Consider the following 22,004-nt stretch of genomic DNA (forward strand, 5'->3'; position numbering starts at 1 on the left):
CACGAAGTCTGGGAACACTTTCAATTATTTATTGCATAAGAACCAAACAATGTACAGATATCATACATATGTCAATTTTCAAGAGAAACGCTGAAAAAGATTTTTTCCATGTATACTACCACAGCATAGTTTGGTAATTTGCCGATAGTCAGCGTCAGTCGCAAACATGCCGAGTTAAGGTGCGGAGCAAGCTTTCTGTGTGTTGGAGTTTGACAAAAATAAGTGTGCTACAGCTGTTCAACTGACATTTAGAACCAAGTACGGTAAGGAGCCCCTAACAAGGAAGGCCATTTACCACTGGCACAACAAATTCATTACGATGGGTCGTTTGTGCCAGGCAAAGAGAAGCGGACATCCCAGAGTGAATGTGGAGTGCGTACGAGAAACATTCATAAGGAGTCCAAAGAAATCGGTGTGTCGTGCATCACGTGAACTCGAAATGGCTCCAATGACTGTGTGGAAAGTCCTGTGACAGAAGCTGTCTATGAAACCATTCAAATTGGAGCTGCAGGAGCTCAATGACAACCACGAAGACAAGCGTTTAGAGTTTTGTTCGCAGTTGCAACAATTGAATGAGGATGGGGATGGCATTGTCGGTCGCTTAATTTTTAGCGACGAAGCTGCTTTTCACGCTAATGAGAAAGTGAACAGGCATAATTGTCGAATCTGGGGTACAAAGCATCCACACAAATGTATTGAATTTGAGTGTGATTCCCCACAGGTAAATGTTTTTTGTGCTTTGTCACGTCAAAAACTGTACGGGCCATTCTTCTTCGCCGAGAGCACTGTCACTGGATATTCCCTACTTGGACATGTTGCAGCAATGGCTGATGCCTCAAATGCAATTGGACTCTCCTTTCATCTTTCAGCAGGATGAGGTTCCACCCCATTTTCATTGTGAAGTTCGTGGGTACCTGAACACAGGCCTGCTGCATCGACGGATCAGCCTTGCTACAGAGGGGGACAGCTGTTTCATGAAATAGCCTTCCCGATCACCAGATCTCACTCTGAGTGACTTTTTTCTGTGGGGGCACATTAAAGATCTGGTGAATGTACCACATCTACCATGTGATGTAGCTGGGTCACTCATGCTTTGCATATCTAATGTTTGTACAAAAGAACTTTCAGAGTTTCTCTTCAAAATGCAATATGTATGACATCTGTACAATGTTTTGTTCTTGTGCAATAAATAATTGAAATTGTTCTCGGACTTTATGTACACCTGTATATGAGATGACATCATAAATACACTTTATGTATGTATCATGCACTAAACACCTAATCAGAGCAGTAGGATTTAGGTAAGTGCCAGATAATATAAAGATAAGGTTATTTTTAAAGAGCATTCAATGACATAGTTAATAAGTGCCCATTAAATAAACACCACTAATCAAAGTTATTTGGATTGCCATAGTATGGGACAACAGAGCTGACAAGTGACAGACGCATTCTGGCCTACGGCAAATTGCTGTGGTGGAGAGCAGCAGTTCTGACGTATAGGAATAGTAGTGTAGAGACACTCAGACACTGCAAACACTATGGTGCATGTTGAGAAACTTTATGCATTTGCAGAACAATATGGGTTAAGTAACTAACCACACTGGTAATGTAATACCATGCGCATATCACAACCCTATAGAACAAGCAATGTACTGACATCAGCACAGAAATGGAATTAATAAAATAACATGTATATATGAATACAATAGGATTAATGTAATCTAGAAGGAGTATTTACAAGGAATAGGGAACTGACAAAAGTATAAAGCTAAAATAAAATAAACACTATTATACAAAACAATAAATGAACTAAAGAACATCTATAGGAGAATGAAAGGGAAGTAAATTCAACAAATACTAAACCTAACTACGAATTACACCAATATTTACAATACGTACTGTGAGTTAAAGTTGGGTTTCTTTATTGTATAAGCTAACTACAGCATTTTAACACACTACAAACTATATGGAAAAGAACTGAAAAGTGGGTACCGTATACTAAACGAATACCTACTGGCTCATTTATGCTATGCGTTGGATAACAAAATGTTACAGGCGAAGTCATTTACTTAATACAGGAGGCATAAGGAGAACAAACTGCATATAAGTTGAGGGGAACTAGAATAACAATATTTGTGCTCATTCTAAAAACAAAACAATTGTGCTCATTAAGGTTTAGAAGCTAAGAATACTTCAAGAATTTAACTCTGTCAAGTGTGAAAATAAATTAAAAAAGAAATACTCCTACGTACTGAGCCAGTATGAGTAAGTGATTAAAGGATGAATGTCATGCGAGCTGAACCCACTGGCAGTTACATACTTACTAGTTTAGTTTAATTAGTGATAAGAATATTTTCTAGGGAATGACGCAAAGCCACAACCTGACTAAGTTGATGAGTATTAGGGTGACAGGTACTTTGAATATGGGGCCCATTGTGTGTGAATGTGAAATGGATGAGTTTTTTGGAGATTTCAGTACCTGAATGAATTTATGAAGTAAAGAAAAGCTCTAATATCATAACGAATGAGTTAAAATGTAATTTACTATGAGGCACATAACACATTGAGTGAATATCAAGTAGCATTTTAAACAGCGAATTTTCCAAGCGAAAATGCTGTCTGTTCAAAAAAATTCTGGAACACATTTGTAATTTTAAGCCAATGGATTGAAGTGAAATGCAGTTGGCATCCCTGCACACGTTTGTGTATAATCTGTAACTGTTGGAAGTTTCATTGTTGTATGTCTGTTAGTTATTGTTCAGTGCTGTTGTCTTGAGTAGAAAGTTGCGTCACACAGTTTATGAATTTAGATATGGCAGAGTTAGAGGAGCAACGTGTCTGCATTAAATTTTGCATGAATCTCAAGAAAACCTGTACAGAGACTCACCAAATGATGTATGAAGCCTACGGTGATGAGTGCTTAAGCCATACTCCATGTTACAAATGGTTCACAGACTTTAAAAATTGCCAGATGGAAGTTACAGATGATTCTCGTTCAGGATGCCCTTCGACAACTACCAACAACACTCATGTCAGGAATGTCAATGAAACTGTGCGCGCAAATCGAAGACTTACTCTCCGAGAGATTGCGGAAGGATGTGACATTTCAGTTGGATCATGTCTTGAAATACTGACACAGCATCTTAGAATGTCTTGCCACCGAGTTCATCACATGGCTCATGCCTCAAGATCAGAAAGACCTATGCCTTGCAGTCTGTCAAGAGCTATTGGATTGCACAAATGGGAACGAGATATTCCTTAAAAGAATCACAACTGGTGATGAGGCATGGGTGGGTCTACGGTTATGACATTGGAGACCGTGGTTCAATCTTCACAATGGGTTGGGAAAGGTTCTCCAAGACCAAAAAAAGACTGTCATATCAGGTCAAATGTCTTGCTGATGGAGTCTTTGATTTCGAAGGATTACTTCATGGTGAATTCGTGTCACAGAGAGAAACTGTTAATCAATGGTACTATGGAGACATGTTGTGATGCCTGCAAAAAGGAAGCAGCCTGAAATGTGACAAGACAATTCATGGCTCTTGCACTCGCACATTTATTCCTCTTGGTCCGTGACTATTGCACAAAAAACGAAATCACTGTGCTGCCTCATCCTCCGTACTCTCCAGACCTGGCACCTGCGGTCATTTTGTTTTTGTTTCCAAAGTTGGGTATTCCACTGAACAAATGAAGATTTACAACAACAGATGAGATAAAAAAAAGTTCACAGATGGCACTTCATGCAATCCGCAAAAGGGCATACCAAGCCAGCTTCTGAAAGTGGAAATGGCATTGGGAGCAGTGTATCAATTATGGAGGAGAGTCATTTGAAGGAGACCATGCACAATAAGTAAAAGGTAAACAGTGAAAAATTTTGTGGACAAAGTTACGAAAATTGTTGAACAGACCTCATACATGTAGATAGCGTGATAAAAATACTTGAAGGCATTAGATAACACTAAATGTTTGCTTGATTTTGATATGATAAAATTTCAGATGAAGTTTGGGCAGACACTCCCACATCTTTCCTTCGTTCAAACGAAACAGTTCCCTGTAGATGACAGATCTTTCTCTTGTATTGTTGCTAAAGGTGTTGCTGAGTGTAATTGTGTGGTATGCTGAAAGATGCAAGGATGCTCGAGTATTTCAGTTTCCTTTTTCTGACACCCTGTAATTGAGGGAGGATTTGTAAATAAATGAAGAAAGCTGAAGTTAACTTCTAATATAAACCTACAATTCTCGTGTATAACCTTGTAATTCTATGTAATATTTTCTCTACATTATATAAAGACAAATAGATGATGGTGATGCAAAACATACCTGAACTGTGTGAAGTGCAAATAGTGATACAGGTGGCTTACTACCATGAATACAGCACATGCCTATGGCAAGAATAAAACAAGGATAAACCTTTTATGGCAGTGCAACAGAGCAGGACATGGCTACAGGAGAGGAGTGATGAAAGAACTAAAGGGAACAAAACAAATTTACCTTGTCCTCAACAAACATTCCTCATGATGTCGATTGCTTCTTCAGACTCTGCAGCAACGTAAAGTATGTCATAATCTACTAACAAGCAGATGGGAACTTACATGGTTCCCTGATGCAACATCGGAAAAAAATGAAGCCAGTCATCAAGGTGTTGACTGTACAAAGCAGCTTCTTCGGACTATGCAGCGAAATGGGGTTACTCGTAGTCTACAAACTAGTAGACGGGAACTTATATAGCTCCTGCGTTGTAGCTCTGGCAGGAATGAGAGGCACATGAGGTCACTATGATACATGGACATACTGACTTGCTCCAATGTTGTGTGATGGTTATGCACTAACAATGCAGAGTGGAGACTGAACTTAATAATCAATATGCCCACTGTAGTGGCAATATGTAAGAAAACCGAATTAAGGAGGGCCCAGAAAAAAGGAACAAATTAAATACTGTAAATAATGTTATCACAAATAAGAATTTTGTAAAATCAATATAAAAAGGGTAAAAGTTAAAAAGGTAAGAAAGAAAAAACTGACATGTAGGACAACTAAAAAAATTAAAAGTCAAAATCAAAACTTATTAACTCTGGCCAAACAATAAAGGGTGTTGACCCCCTCCAGACCAAGGACCCAATATGGAAATTATGTCTGCTCTGAGCAGCAGATACACAAATCCTAAACAGCCAGAAAAGTGGATGACTACTGTATACTGTCGTAAAGTAAAGTCTGGACAACACCTGTATACAATAGACAATAGACCAGACACAGTGCACCTAAACTGGGATACCTGAAAGACAAATTTTAAATTTTTTGTTTCTTTCTTTCTCATGATTTATAGGAAGATAAACCTAACAAGATTATACTACATGTGGTATAGAATCCATGTTAACTCAGTAATTTCAATTCTGTTCAAGTTCATTTGTTTACAGTTTTCTTTTATTAATCACTTATCTTGTTTTGGATGCCTCCATGGTAGGATGTTTATGGAGACGTTCCATCTTATGTGTGATGAAAGAAAGAGTAAAGTCGTATCAAAAAGTATTCAATACTGTGTTTACTACAAGTTTTGAGCTGGGTTTTATGCAGCAGGAAGAAAAACCTATGTCTATTGAGATTCATTCTGCAAAAATTTTTATCTCGAAGACGATGTCTTTCTGACGTGACACGGTCAGAAGAAATTTCTCTCTCTAATAAGATTGAGGCTGCACAAGAAGATTCTGGAGCTGCTGCTGTTAACAAGAAAAGAGGTAAAGCGATTGATTCCATGGACATTACTTTACAAGACATTAATGAGAATTGGTATGTTACAGGTGAAGGTAACAACAGTAGCCGTTCGGACTGCCGCCCTCCCCACATCCCACATACCTTCAAAGACTTACCATTATTTACACAAAAATTAAAAAAATAACTAACTCACATTGCCCCTACCTCAGTTTCTATAATAGTGCCTTCTAGTTCATGCCCCTTATATGAACCCTCTATGTATTCCTTCCACCTTGCAGTTTGCTTAGCACTGGCTTGTCATCTGAGCTCTCGATATTCATACAGTTAATTCTCTTTTCTCCACAGGTCTATTTAATCTTTGTATAAGCATTATCTATCTTTCCCCCAGATAAACATGCTTTTATAGCCTTGCATTTGTACTCTAGCTATTCCTGCTTAGTCATTTTGCACTTTCTGCCAATCTTATCTTTTCGAAATATATATTCCCTGTGACTTGCTTCATTTTTACATTTTCTCCTTTCAAAAATTAAATTCAGTACCTGTTGTGTCATCCCAAGATTTTACTAGGTCTTATCTTTTTACCTATTAGATCATTGTTGCCTTCACTATTTTATCTCACAAAGCTACCTGAGCCTTGTGCGACTTGCGTTGATGCCGTTCATAGTTTCGCATCTTGTAATAGCGATAGTGTCATCTCTTTTTCTTAGTGTGTTCACTGATGCCACTACGTTTGCTCGCCTTGTCTGTCCATGAGTGGCAGCAGCAACGCTTATCGATAGTGCGTACTGTGGTACCATCTTTGGAGCGGCCTCTGGTATTTCCGCGTCATCGCGTGTCCAGGGAGTGGAGTTGGGACGGGGCAGCAGTGAGGGCCGGACAGCCAGTACTCGCCCGACCGCTGGCGACACACATGCACTTTTCCCACGGAAGGATGTGGTCACTAGAGTGCACGACCACATCAAGGACAGGATTCAGCATGTTTTAGTTGAATGAACCATGATATTAGAGTAGTGTAACTTTTACCTGTGTGTGTGTGTGTGTGTGTGTGTGTGTGTGTGTGTGTGTGTGTGTGCGCGCGTGTGTCTGCCCGCTGAAGTGCCCTCATGGCAACAAGTTGTCAGTCGACGATTTATACTGGGATCTTTTCCATGCCTGACTTGAGTGGGGACAACCGACAACCGTTGGTCGATTGTTTGGTCGGTCGGCGCAGCAGACGACATGCATTTGGTTTACCAACAGCTTTTGGCTTCTGTGTGTTTGTGCCAACCTCTGAGGTTTGCAACAAAAATTCTCATACATATATGAATACTGTGTACAAACATGAATGTTGCTCCGTAAGTGAAAACATTTTATGAGAGACTGTAATGATTGATTAAGTGGGTTGCAAATGAGAAATTCAGTCACTGTTCAAGTATTAGAAAACCAAGTAAAAATGTCACCAGCTTTAATCAGCTTTAGAACATGAGGGTGACATTCAAATGAAACAAGAAGGAAAATTAATCTAGAATGAAATTCTAACAAAGGAAATAAATCATATTAAACTGACTATAAATGTTGTCGCAAGATGAATAACAGTGGCAAGACCTGTCATGGCAATAGTACCCGCAGAAGTCAGCAGATCATGGGATGATCAAAAGTTGGAGAACTGGACTAAATTGTGACTGTGATTTGTTTATTAGTTACTATTGTTAAGTACGACTTGCACCCCGGAAGGTACTGCAGTTCATGTTTTACAGTTGCTGAAGCACAGCACTATGGACAGGTTGGGACACAGAACAGTAATGATAGCTTAGCTGAGAACTAGAACAGAGTAGGGAGGGGAGAAGTAAGTGGACAACAAATTACAACATGTTGCCAACAATATGAATCTATAATGCGCACTTTGGCTTTACAAACATTTGCCACCTTGAAATTGGACAGATACTCAACAACAGTATTGACTTCTGCAGGAAACTAAAAGTCTAGACATGGGGTTTTGTGCTGCAATACTATCGACACTCACCATGAGGTATGACAAGAACAAAAGGGGTTTGTTGACAACTGCGTGTGCACGCACACCCTCACGTGCACCCACTCACTCACGCACACACATTCAGAAGAAACAGCCAAATATTTGTGGCCATGAAGATACAAACTTCACAGCTATGCAATTATGATGGCGGTGATTAAAAATAGTGGTACCACAGACAACACTGTTAGTAAGTGAACACCCCCCCCCCCCCCCCCCCCCCACACACACACACACACACACACACACACACACACACAGCCCCAAAAAATTAATTTAAACAATTTCTGTCCATTTATTTTATTTCTCCTTGTATTATCAAAATGTCAACAATCAATAAATAGCACAAATTTGGAATAAATGGAACATTAATTTTTTAGACAGATCCTTTATGTCAATAAAACAACTTTTAATTTTGGTTTGCCAAAACATGCCCAAGAAGACTACTGGAAAAAAAAGGGGGGTGGGGTCGCCTTATAATCTGGGTCGTCTTAATACTCTTGTGAATATGGTAAGACTCGGCACGGAGCCATTAGGGGTGCTGTTCTCTTGCACCTGCGGGGTTTTAAATGATGTATCAACTGTAACCAAAACAACTGGTAGGATAAAAACTGGAGATAAAAATCATTATGGAGCCTCAGAAGCCCCAATTATGGATGGCAAGTAAAATGTGATGATGCCAAGTGGTGTCTTAGTCCTTACACAGGTCAAAAAAGACTGCGATTAGGTGCTGGCATTAAGAAAAAGTCTTTCAGACAGCTGTTTACAACCCAACCAGATGATTAGTTGAGGGCTGTCCCTCCCAGAAACCACACTGGTAGAGGGACAAAAGGTTGCACAATTCTAGAACCAAGGACATTTTCTGGACTACTATCCCTTCAAGAAATTTGCAGACCACTTTAGTCAGGCTAACTGGTCAGCAGCTGTAGATTGTAATGGATCTGGGAGATGTTATTTTTTTACCGTATTTGTCGATACCGAATTGTAAATGTTTTCTTATATTTTTGTCAGAATTTATTATAATTTGTCTTATTATATGTTAATTTACTTCTGTTTTTGAGAGTAAAAGCCTATTGATTACTATTAGAAAATGTATCGAAGAATAGCAAAGAGACTGATTACAAATGGAAACTTGTGAATTGTGTAAAATATCTTTGACGATGGAGTCGTCTTTGACTATAGTCAGTCGGCAACTAACTCTTGGTGTGTGTTCACGGAAGAACAATGTGAAGGTCGCAGTCATAAATAATTTTGAATTATGTTACTATTATTTTTGTATTAACTAAAAAGAAGAAACTACATTTGAAGAAACTGTATTTGAAACACCAAAATGAGAAAAACACGTTGAACCACGTCATTTCTGCAGCTGACATAGATGCATTGTGGAATCATACCTAGACAACTGAAGCCAAGACTAATATCGCCTTGCAAACGTCAAACGGAAAAGGTACCGTCACGAAATATGGCAAATTTAAGTAAATAAAAAATAGTGATCATATTTTCAACTTGTGTCTTTGCCAGGATGCCATATTTCAAGATGGATGTTGGATTTTTGCCCGGTTTAAGGAATGGGACAATACTGGCTCGTCATTGCAAAGGGAAAACACCTAGTCAAATACAGATGAAAACTCTGAGGAGACTTGACTCCTTGAGGAACATTTACATGTTGGATCACCTGATTATGAACTGAATCAGGGACAGGGGCTGGGACTGTATCACGTGGCAAGGTTATAGAGCCTGTAGAATGCCCAGTCCATGAAAGGTTCATTATGTGTCAGTAAGCTTAGGGAAGGAGGTTAGGGATACAGAAATGTCTTCAACGTGTCGTTTACGAAACTGAAAGGTAGCTGTGTGAGAACAGGATGCCGACACAGTCACAAAGCAGTTCACAAAGAGCCAATGTGTCAGTAAAAAAAAATATCACCATGAAAGAAAAGAACCAGAATTATTGATCTTTGGACTACAGAACTTGGCCAACATCTGCAATGAAGAGGAATATATTCTCAAGGAGGATAAGTAGCACTCCCAGTATTCCTTCTTACTGTGTTTAATTGGACAGTGAGCCACAGTGTGAAACCACTTAAAACTGAGGAGTGTGTTCAGTGAAGAAGTTGTCACTTGAGATGCCTCTTTTAAGATCCCAAATAGCTGTTGCAGTATCTTTGGTCCCCCATAGCACCAACCAGCAATGGAAGGGTCCTGTAGAAAAGGGCAGTTGCAGCAGTGAGGGTGATCGTGTTGGAGACATTTCCCACATCCTCATCAATGCAATGTGATAGGGGGTGAAGGTCACAGTAGCAGAATATTGTAAAATGATCTTTCACAAAATCTAGAGAAATTCTGGTCATACATAAAGGCTGTTAGTGGCACCAAAGTTAGTGTTCACTAACTCGCGAATGAGACAGGAATTGAAATAGAGGTTAGCAAAGCAAAAGTTGAAATGCTTAACTCTGTTTTCAAATGTTCGTTTAAAAGGAAAAATGAGGAGAATTGCCTCAATTTAATCCTCATACCACTCAAAAGATAAGTGAAATAATTGTTAGTGCAGTGATGTTGACAAACAGTTGAAATTGAACAAAGCTCCTGGACCCAATGGAAACACTATCAGATTCTGTACTGAATCTGCAGCTGAGTTAGCCCCTCTTAACTATAAGCTGCTGTAGATATCTCAAATGAAAAAAACATGTCCAGTACTTGGAAAAACACATATGTCATACTCGTTAACAAGAATGGTAGTAGACGAGATCCACAAAACTATCTTCCAATTCCTTAACATTTATTTGTCACAGAATCTTAGAATATATCCCAAGCTCAAGTAAAAGAGGTATCTCAAACAGAATAAACTCCTTCATGCCAACAAGCATGAGTTTTGAAAGCATCGATCATGTGCAACTCAACTCGCACCTTTCTTATATGGCACACTGAAAGCCATGGATCAAGGCAGTCAGGTAGAAGCAATATTCCTCAATTTCCGACAAGAGTTTGACTCAACACCACATCTAAGCTTATTGTCGAAAGTACACTCATATGAGTTATTAGGGGAAATTTGTGACTGGATTGAGGATTTTTTTGGCAAGGAAGAAGTAGTATGCTATTTTGGATGGAGAACCGTTGTTCACTTCAGGTATTCACCAGGGAAGTATGTTGGGACCCTTGTTGTTCATATTGTATATTAATGAAATCACAGACAATATACATAGTAACCTCAGGTTTTTAGCACACAACGCAGTTATTTACAGTGAATTACTGCCTGAAAGAAGCTGCATAAATATTCAGTCAGCACTTGATAAGATTTCAAAGTGGTGCAAACATTGGCAACTTATTTTAAATATTCAGAAATGTAAAACAGTGCACTTCGCACTATGACTATAATATCAGTGAAATACAGCTGGAATTGGCCAACTCTTACAAATGCCTGCGTGTAACACGTTGTAGGGATATGAAATGGAATAATCACATATACTCAGTCGTGGGTAATACAGATGGTAGATTTCGGTTTATTGGTAGAGACCTTGGAAAATACAATCAGTATATAAAGGATACTGCTTATATATCACTCATGTGACCCATCTAGAATACTGTTCAAGTGTGTGGGGCCAGTACCAAATAAAACTAACAGGGGATATCGAACATATACAGAGAAGGGCAGCATCAACATTCACAGGTTTGTTTGACCCATTTTAGTGGGTCATACAGATGCTGAAGACATGGCAAACATAATGCTTTTACCTGTGTGCTTCTACCAACAATAGGGGGACTGACCATTATGAGTCCTGCCTTTCCAGTCTACCAGACGACTGTGCTTGGTAAATCAGATGACAACATTGACTGATTGTCATTTGTTGATTGAAGAACATGCTGATACCAGAAGTATTGTGGAACATAGCTTGTGCTGATGAGCTTCTTTTGAGCTTCAGCAATTTTTAGCACATTGCTCATGGTTGGAACAGATGACCTTAAAGCCTTACACGAACTTCACTATCAAGAGCTATACATACCTATAACATCATGGATTAACAATTTTGCATACTAATAGCTACACTGTTTACAAGAAAAATCACATTTGTGTGTTAAGCCTAACGGCAATCCGACATTTGCTTACACTGTTTAATACACTGATTAAATTTGAGCCTAACTGCAATTATGGAATTTGGTGACTTAACAGTCAGTCATTAAACCACAAACATCTGAAAACCTCAAACTGCTAGGGTTCAAGAGTGAGTGTAGATTTTCCACCACTTTGTACAATTTATTACTAGAAGACAATAGGTGTGCACTCTGACATTCAGTGTCAGTTATTTGACTTGCCTAGTCAACAACAAAACAATGTAAATAGACCTCCCAACTCTCACTTGCCTGTTGAAGCAAGCAGATGGTTGAGAGAAAGGAGTTGATGCTGCAGCTGCAGACAGTAGTTGGTTTTGCAACAGTTGTAATTCCTGCTATTGCTATTGAAATTCCCACAACTTGTCTTGCTGATGCTTCACTTATTGCTGCCACAATTGTGGAAACTCAGAATCCACGTGAATAGCTGCTCTATGAGAAAGGAGAAAGTCCTTGTTGCCCCTTTGATATTCTACTCAGTGTAGGAGAACTAAGTTTACAATCACCTGCACTGGTGGGACACAGAGACCAGTGGAACAAAAATGCGGATTCTGTGATCGATGACAGCAGAATTCACAAAGTAAGCAGTTAGCCAGAAGCAAGTGCATAGTGATAATCATTGTAAACAAGTGCAAGGAGCCCAGGATGCAATCCAAATAAAAAAATGTGAACACAGGGGAAGTCAACAGTCCTATTATCAATGGTGCCTATTGAAGACTTCAAGGAGCACCACCAGACAAGTGTGGGGTTGCATTATTTACTGAAACTGTTCCATACTGATGCTCAGGCTGGGTAGGGAATCTGAGTTGCTAAAAGTTACTAAAATATTGTTCTTAGCATGGCTATTTAACTATCAAGATATGTGCTCCAAAGCTAAGAGTGATAAGACCTCTTCTAAGTTAACCAGTCTAGCATATGAATGTGAACGTTGTCTAGCTGTAACTGTTCTGCTTAAGTAATCTGAAGCAACTCAACCAGTTCCTGTGCTCTCTAGCATAACAGATGTTATGATAAATTTACATATTTGTGCACTTTTGTTACTGAGTTGCTGCTGCTTTGTGGCCATATCTCCACAACTTTGCACTTTTTGCCTTCACTTACTTGATAAATTTTGTTCAATTTAACATCTTATGACTTGCTCTGACATTGATATCAAACTTAGGTGCACCCATTCATGCTTTAGTGAATGGTAGAAACACAGCTGATATGCACGATAAAATGTCAAAAGCTCCATCAGCTGCAATTTTATCTCCAGTTTATTAGCTACCAGTTTCAGCATTACAATATGCCATCGTCAGGCCCTCTATACCATATAACGGCTGAATTTCCTCGATGACAACCATATGCATGTTGTATGTGAAAATAATCACCCTTCTCAACAGTTCTTGCTCAAAAGGAATTTGCACACATCATCTCAAACACAACTGAAGTTGTGTCTGAGGTGTTGTCATGTGCAAATGCTGTCACCCAAGAGCTGGTGGTAAGTCCAGTTATTTTCATATATGACATACATATGTTATCTGGTACACAGAGCCTGATGATGAAGTACTGTAACACTGAAATCGTCTGACAATAAATTCGAGATGAAATTACAGCTACTGGTGTTCTTGACATTTCTGACATTTATATCAAAGTTTTTTTCCCCCAGTGCACACTGCATTTTAAACAGGTTTGACAGTAATTCTATTGCTTAATTACAACTCAATTTTTTACCTCTGCAGCTAAACCAGCATCCTTTTCAGCAACAGTTCTTGTAGGAGACTTCCACTTCTCATAAAAGCTTGGGTTATAACTGCCACTGCCACAAAATTCCATCAGTCTCCTATCTCTAGGGCTCAGCATGCTAAAATCAATGGAATTCTTTACAGTACTGTCTTCAATATTCAGGCTCAGATTTTCACCTGCAGCAACTTCTAAATCGTGAAGTCCACTGATATATTTTCTTTTTTGATTGCTTTTGTATGGAATTCCATAGTCATCCTAGAATTTTGGCATATTGTAATCATATATGATAAAGCAGAAATTACACTGATACAAATGCTAATGCTAGACAAGCACAATAAGTAATTTATGAATACTGTGTAATTGCATGTTTCAACACAATTCTCTGATTGTATTTAATATCTGCAAAATAGAAAACTAAAATTTAGTAGGTACTTCTACTACCAATAAATCCTTTAACAAATGAAAAACCAATGGTAATTTTTACAGGGTCCCATCATGATATTTATAATTTATAAAGCTTTAGTGTATAAGATTGTGCCCAAATAAAAACTAGTGTAGCAATGTTTTACATGCAGTTATATAAATCTGACCTATGCTATCATAAAACATGGAGAGAGAGAGAGAGAGAGAGAGAGAGAGAGCATTAGAGCTAGCTTCTGTTACAAAGAATGTCATGTTGTACTCTACTATTTTTATTCAGTGGTCTGTTACTTAAAATCAAAACAATATTAGAAATAATTCTTGTACATTCATATTCCTTTGAACTACATTTTACCTTCAATAGATCATCACGAATATCCACTGCTGGTGGTTCAGTCACCTGTACACACTGATCAACATATGTACGACGAAGTTTATTCTGATCATTGGCAGCATCACATTCAACTTGGACAGATTTATCAGCAACAGAGGAAGAGAATTTTGGGGCTGCAGGCGCAATATAATTTTGCATACTGGATGGTTGGGAGTATTCTTTTCTAGCTGGGCGGACCTAAAGAAACAAAAAATTAGTAAAAGACGAGAAAAACTCAGTCAAACAGCTCTGCAAAGGATTCAAAATTTTAACTGTTACTGTGCACCGCTCTGTACACATTAATATATGCAGTAGACTTACATGAGTGATGCTAGTGGACAAAAATTTTGTGTGGGTACATTTTTAAATCTTTATTGAAATGACTAATCATTTTTATTCAATTAATTGATTTAAATGGAATTTTCATCTCCATTCTTTTGCCATGTCATTTTAATCATACAATCAACCTCTTCATTTGCTCTCATTTCTCTTCCTATCATTCATCTTTCACTTGAAATCTTTGCTCGTTTTAATTAATTTTATGCATCAATTTCAATTTAATTTCTTTTAACATCCTATTTTTTCATCCATGTTATTGCAATCATTACATCTACTCCTTATTTTGCTTGGGTTTTGTTTTACTTATCGCTTAAATCTTCATCTGTGTTATTTTGTTCATAGTGCAATAGGAATTTAGACTATCTTTCAAATGTTTGTTTGACAATTACTAAGCAAAAAACAGGAACATCTCAATGTGAAAAATACATTTTTCACACCATTACACATTCAATATATATAGATTATTTCGTCTCTTCTTTTTAACTGATCGATTCAAATTTTCAAATAATTGAATATTATAATACATAAATTTAACTAAATTCACATTCACAAAAATTGTGAGTGGAAAAAGAATTAAATGAAGAAAAAATGAAACACAAAAAAGTTCATATGGTGATTAAATTATGTGACAAATGAACAGAAATAAAAAAAAAAATACATTTAAACCAATTAATTGAATAAAAATAATTATCAAAGTCGTTTCGAAAAAGATTTAAAAATAGAAAATTTAATACACTTGACAAGATTCAAACCCAAGCCCCTGTGTGTAAAACCCTTACCCTATCCAATGGATTGAATTTTTTTTTCATCAATTATTCGCAAACAAGGCCCCACCCCAGGATGAATGGCCACAGGATGTGATACCTGGGATCTTAACCTACATCACCATACATTTAGTTTGAAAAAGCCAATCCCACCAGTGGCAAGCTCAATGGAATCTAGGTAAGAGACTGGTCCATGGTATGAGGATCAACAGTGATAGGGCCATGACACAGTCAACTGGAGTGGAGGGGTTGGGCCGATCGTGAAAGTAGTCATGGTACTACTACTAAACTGAAATGTAGTTACGACTACGTGAATTTGATGCTATCATCTTTCAAGAATTCCAGAATTTTTTACAACTTAACAGGGACCTGGCTTCCAGCCTCGCTATCACTGTATTTTCATATACAATCCCATCGCGTCCTGTGAAGGGACAGCAGGGAACCATTATTCACAATTTTGTTCTCTATGGGCTGTGTTTTCTCTATCAGCATGTCGTTTTTGTGCCAATTTGCATTTCACTTTGAACAGAACACTCAGTGATACAGATGTTGAAATATTTATTACTAATTTCTGTTAAAAATCTATGGTTTTTCCCAATTTTATAACAATTTTCCTTTCTAATCTTTGTTACTATGCAATCCCGAAGACAACGTTACACTACAAATGACTTTAAACCAGTAGTAGAAAATTATCAAAATTCTGTTGGCACCAACTTATTACTTTACATACTGTCCCACGGATGCTCACAATTTTCAGTTGTCTTTCTTCAAATCACTTTTCAAGGCTGCTCTTATGACTTTTGACACTTGAAATCTGAATAATGAACACACTTGATAATACATTCCACAAATAACATTAACTATTAAAATGAAGCTTTTCTTCAGTTTTAATCACTGCACAATAATTTTACTTCAGTTATAAATAATATTTTACACTGTAAAGTTTTTCAGCGTGTATACGCGGCCAAGAAAAAAAAATAAAAAGGGAAGATCTCTGATGTGCAGCAACAGGTAGGCTGCATATTTTCATATTAAAGGTATAAATTTGAATTCCACCAATCACCGTATGTTACTTTCCGAAGCATTGAAATCGAGATTGCGATGCAGTTTTGTGAGCCAGTCATGGCTCATGTCATGTGATCTCGCTAGCCAATGACAGCAGATATACAGAGCATAAGACGTGAAGACGTGTGATGTAGTCAGCCAGTAGAAATAGGTAATATTGGTCTCTAAGATTAATAAGCTGCAAGAGAAGCTAAGGTTTCACATATAATAGGTTTTTTTTTTTTTGTTTTTTGCATGTGTTACACTTTAAGATAAAATATAAAATCACACGAATGTGCCAGTAAAATTTTTAATAATGACATAAATGTCTGATCTTCTGGGCTTGAAATTTTCCCTAAATAGTCATCCTCAAAGAGTTGATTTTTAAATGAGAGGTAAACGCTCTGGGATTTAAGAAATTTATCGTACATTTTCGCGCATAGTTCATCGTATGCTTTTCAAACAACCATTCGTAATATTTTCCCGCGACCTGTTAGGAAGAGGTTCCTTTCAGCAGTTGCCAAAGAGCACCAGATAACAGGCATCACCATGCTTGTGCAGCTATGATGATGCAGGAAGGCCGTATGTTCGTACATGTAAAACATATAAGATCTTACGTTATGTCATAAAAGAAACAAGACATCAGAGGATACTCCAAGAGCATCGGAATTTCGTGAACCATACTAAAAGGCATAATTCAGCTTAAAGTGTACATTTCATACATCCAGATTCAGATGTAAATGTTCTTTGAGTACCGGTACTGTGTCACCTCACTTTTGATTCTTTATAATGGCATAATGCCGTATGTGCTAGTAGATGAAAACCTTCTCTTTTGAAATTCAGTAAACAGTTGAAACTAGCCGATAGTGTGGAAGTAAACACTTCATTTCCAATAAATTGACTGCTTCAGCAGGAAAGATTACTCAAAGCCAAATAACTTTAGCAAACCGACAAAAATAACTTCATTATTCTGCAGGGGGATTAATGCTCGACTGAAATTGCCATCTGGGGCAGATACCCCAGTGTGACCCCAGTGAATCTGGCAGGTTGCATGCGCCAGTAATATTTTTTCTGGTAGCATCATGCTACTTCCTGCCACACTTTTGTAGCCAGAAGCGGGACAAGGCACTACACATGCGCGACTACTGCGCATGTGTATGAGTCCGCTCGCAACTGCTCGAACTAATCTAAAGTAAACAGTTGTGACGTCACACTCATTGGAGGCAATTTGTTGTAACGAAGCACTGCATACTCCTCCTAAAGCCGTTGACACGTTTTGCTGTTGGCAGATACTTGTATGAGCACTGTGTTTTGTTGTTGTATATGGCGCATTTCCTTTGCAACTTAAGTTTTTATTTTCGTTCTTTCTTTCGTTCCTGTTTTATTGCTGCAGTATTATTATGAGGTAGCGGGATACAGTAATACGCTTTGTTAAAGTATTATTTCTTACCAATTAAAATCACAAAAACTTAACTGAAAACTAAACACAAAAATTCATCGAGTTTTTCCGAGTTTTCTCCTGGATGAAAAAATTCCCAGGTTTTTCCCGGGTCTCCCGGTTGTCCCGGATCATATACAACCTGTTTTTCAAACTTACTGTTAATGAAAAAGCCATCCACATACAGTGGAACCTCATTTAACAGTCACATTCGGGACCAGGGCTTGGTTGGAACACTAAAAAGGTCAGTTAATCAGTGCAGAATGAAACAAGTCATTTACAGAGTTCAAATCTATGTAATAAATCAAAATTAAATAAAAAAGTTATAGCTCTAATAAACATGAAAGAACCCAGAAAATTTTAGCACTGAAAATTGACTTGAAATGTGTAACATTTATTTTTGTTTCAATTTCTTAAACCTTTTTACTTTGTGGCTGCATCATGCCACTTCCTTGGCCATAACACATTCTTTGCTGAAGAGGGGCTGATATTTTCATCTTCTTCCTTTTATTCATCATCTGACTCCTCTTGCTCAACACTATATTGTTAGAAGACAAGATCGATGATATGATCATCTTCCAAGTTCTTGATTTGCAACAGCAACAGCAGCAACTTCAACTTCTGCTAGCTGTCACTCTACATCAGCAGGTTAGATATACTTGTAAATCTGACGAGTTTGCAAATCAGTGACTGATTATACAGTGTCTGACTCATTAGTTTCTGTAAGTTCTTGCTCTTTGTTTAAGTCACGACAAACCACCTTCCATGATTTTTGTAGACTGGTTTTCTGAAGTTGTTCTCAAAGCTTGCGCATCTGTGTAAATCCCATCTTCTATGTTGAGGTTTTCATTGCTTCAGAAATATCACAACCCTATTCCCTGAACAGCTTGTTGTTTAATGAAAGAGCCTGAAATCGGGGTTGCCTTCCTTCTTTACTGACAAAACCAAACCTTCATGGCATCATCCAAGAGCTCCAGTTTGGGTTTTTTCAATGTTGTTCTGGTTTCTACACCATTGTCTAAAATGTCTAAAATTAACAAAAAAGTTTCAAGATACTTTTCCAGTCTTGAACAGTTGTCACTCCAACACCCATCACAGAGGCGAAGTTAGTAATAGACTCACCTCTGTCAAGTCTGTTCGACTGAGCACACAATAAGTTGCCTTTTCTGACTAGTAGCTATTTTTAGGCTATCAGGATCCCTTACACTTCTTAATCACAACTTCATAAACTTTATAAAACTACAGTGCAATTTTAAAATTAAAAGAAATACAGTAATAAACATAAAAAGCAGAGAAATAAAACAACAGATTAAAGGGTGTAATAAAGCAAACAGCGGCAGTACAATAGACTGCCAAATAAGCATGTGTAAGGTGCATCACCTGCTGTTACAGAAGTACAATTGACCAATAATGTTCATGCTGTTCGATGCGATGTGCAGACAGATGGTTGGAAACTTGGTCAGATTCATCTGAGGAGTTGGTTAATGAACTGTCTGTTTCACCTGCAGTTATTACTGCTGTGCCCCCTCCGGCCAAGCTGCTGCTGCATTCTCCTCATCTAGTGCAAGTTTGCTGAAGGTTTGCATGCTGGTGAAGGGAAAGCCTTCACACTGCTGTGTGATGTAAACTCATCCTTCTGAACACTTAAATTTATTCACAATTCCTATGTTAATCATGATCTATTCTACATGAGGTCTATTCAAAAAATTCCGGAACATTCGTAATTGTACACCAATGGCGTGTTGGAGCAAAATGCAGTTGGCATCCCTGCACACATCTTTGTTAAATGTGTAACTGCTGGAAGTTTCATTGTTGCGTGTTTGTTAGTTATTGTTCAGTGCTCTCTTGAGTTATGTTAAACAGTTTGCGAATTTTGAGATGACAGAGTTAGAGGAGCAACACATCTGCATTAAATTTTGCATGGAATTCAAGAAAGCCTTTACAGAGACTCACCAAATGATGACGGACGCCAACGGTGAAGAATGCTTAAGCCGTACTCTGTGTTAAGAATAATTCATACAGTTTAAAAATGGCTGGACACCAAGTTAAAGATGATCCTCATTCAGGATGCCCTTCAACATCTACCAACGACGCTCATGCCAGGAACATTGATGAAACTGTGCGTGCCAATTGAAGACTGACTGTCCGAGAGATTGCTGAAGGATGTAACAATTCAGTCAGATTGTGTCACAAAATCTTGACAAGGCATACTGAATGCATCATGTTGCCGCCAAAGTTCATCCCACGGCTCACACGTCAAGATCGGAAAGACCTCTGCCTCCCAATCTCTGAAGAGCTTTTGGATCGCGAAAATGAGAATGAGATGTTCCTTAAGAGAATCATAACTGCTGATGAGATGTGGGTCCATGGTTATGATATTGAGACAAAGGTTCAATCTTCACAATGGGTCAGGAAAAGTTTTCCAAGACAAAAAGGAAAACAAGCTCGTCAGGTCACGTCAAATGCATGCTGCTGGATTTCTTTGACTTTGAAGGATTGGTTCATCATGAATTCGTACCACAGAGGCAAACTGTTAATTGATGGTACTATTGGGATGTGTGTTGGCGCCTGCGAGAAAATGTGAGAGGGAAGCAGCCTGAAATGTGGTGTGAGAATTCATGGCTCTTGCATCACAATAATACACCCGCACACTCATCCATGTCAGTGTGTAACTATTGCACAAAACACGAAATTACTGTGTCGCCTCATCTTCCGCACTCCCCAGAGCAGTTCCCTGTGGACTCTTTTTATTTCCACAGTTGAAAACCCTGTTGAAAGGATGAAGCTTTGCAACAATAGAAAATATAAAACGGCAATTCATGTGATCCAGCAAGATATATACCAAGACTGCTTCCCTACATGGAAATGGTGTTGGGAGCAGTGTATAAATTTTTCAAGGAGAGTATTTCGAAGGAGGCCATGCACAATAAATAAATAAGTGTTGAAAAATTTTGCGGACAAAGTGCAACTAAAATGTGGTCGGTGCACAAGTCCAAGAAGATCCTTACAAGCTAAAGTGGTCAAGAATAAAGTATGAAGACCTACATTGTGGCGACTGTTGAAGGAAACTGAATCTGTGAGAAGTTCATACAGGCTACGTTATTAGACCTGGAAGCACAACACCACATTTGCGGTGCCCAAGTGCAGAACATGGATCAAATTCATAGCTGGGAAAAAATAAATAAATATTGTTGTTGTTGTTATTGTGGTCTTCAGTCCTGAGACTGGTTTGATGCAGCTCTCCATGCTACTCTATCCTGTGCAAGCTTCTTCATCTCCTAGTACCTACTGCGGCCTACATCCTTCTGAATCTGCTTCGTGTATTCATCTCTTGGTCTCCCTATACGATTTTTACCCTCCATGCTGCCCTCCAATACTAAATTGGTGATCATGACTGTTTCCCCAGTGTAACTCCATATCTCCTTACTCCAATTTTCCTACATGCATGACAATTTTCAATCTGCTCTTTATGCCTATGAACCCATAAACTGATTCTACTAAGCAATCATTCTTCCTCAAAGAACAGTTAACAATATACTCTTTATAAACTTTGTGAGCTCTATCTAAGTACAGGCTCCACAAGCCTAAGTGGACATCCTGCTTAAATGTAAAATTTTTGAATTCCTTCAATATATCACAAATTCTACGGATTTGCTGAGAAACGAATTGACCTCTTGTCAGCACTGCTACCCATGTTAGCAATACTACCATTCTGGTGGCTGGCTGTTACAGAGCTGTAAGCATAGTCAGTATGACAATGCCCCCCTACCCCCATCTTGAATTGTTTTCTTCCTTATACTACGAATGGTGTTCAATCACTGATTTTTCAGTTTAGTAAGCAAGTGCAAAGCCACACAAGCACACCATCCACGGCATACTCGCTCACAATAACACACTACAGGTAACCATTAATATCCTTACCCACTGCGAGATGTCTTATGTGGAACATACGATTTTATTGTTTTTAACCTAGCCCAGCCACAGGAGTTTCCTTACAAGTTACAGCACTGTGTGTTGGTAGATTTTTAGGAAATCATACCTGTGGTATTGACACTATCGACATGCCCCAATTATGTGACA

General features: G+C 38.3%; 1 protein-coding gene across 6 annotated transcripts in view; it reads right to left on the reverse strand.

Moving 5' to 3' along the window:
* Positions 1–22,004, reverse strand: part of LOC126481610 (uncharacterized) — a 146,041-nt gene that overhangs the window by 73,781 nt on the left and 50,256 nt on the right. For all 6 annotated transcript variants that reach the window (XM_050105484.1, XM_050105488.1, XM_050105485.1 and 3 more), the window contains 2 exons: positions 14,322–14,537; positions 13,535–13,801 (listed from right to left, as the gene is read on the reverse strand). In XM_050105484.1, the coding sequence (XP_049961441.1) occupies positions 13,535–13,801; positions 14,322–14,537 (483 nt within the window). The remainder of the gene's footprint in view (positions 1–13,534; positions 13,802–14,321; positions 14,538–22,004) is intronic.

The sequence above is a fragment of the Schistocerca serialis genome, chromosome 5, assembly GCF_023864345.2.
Source record: "Schistocerca serialis cubense isolate TAMUIC-IGC-003099 chromosome 5, iqSchSeri2.2, whole genome shotgun sequence".
Lineage (NCBI taxonomy): Eukaryota > Metazoa > Arthropoda > Insecta > Orthoptera > Acrididae > Schistocerca > Schistocerca serialis.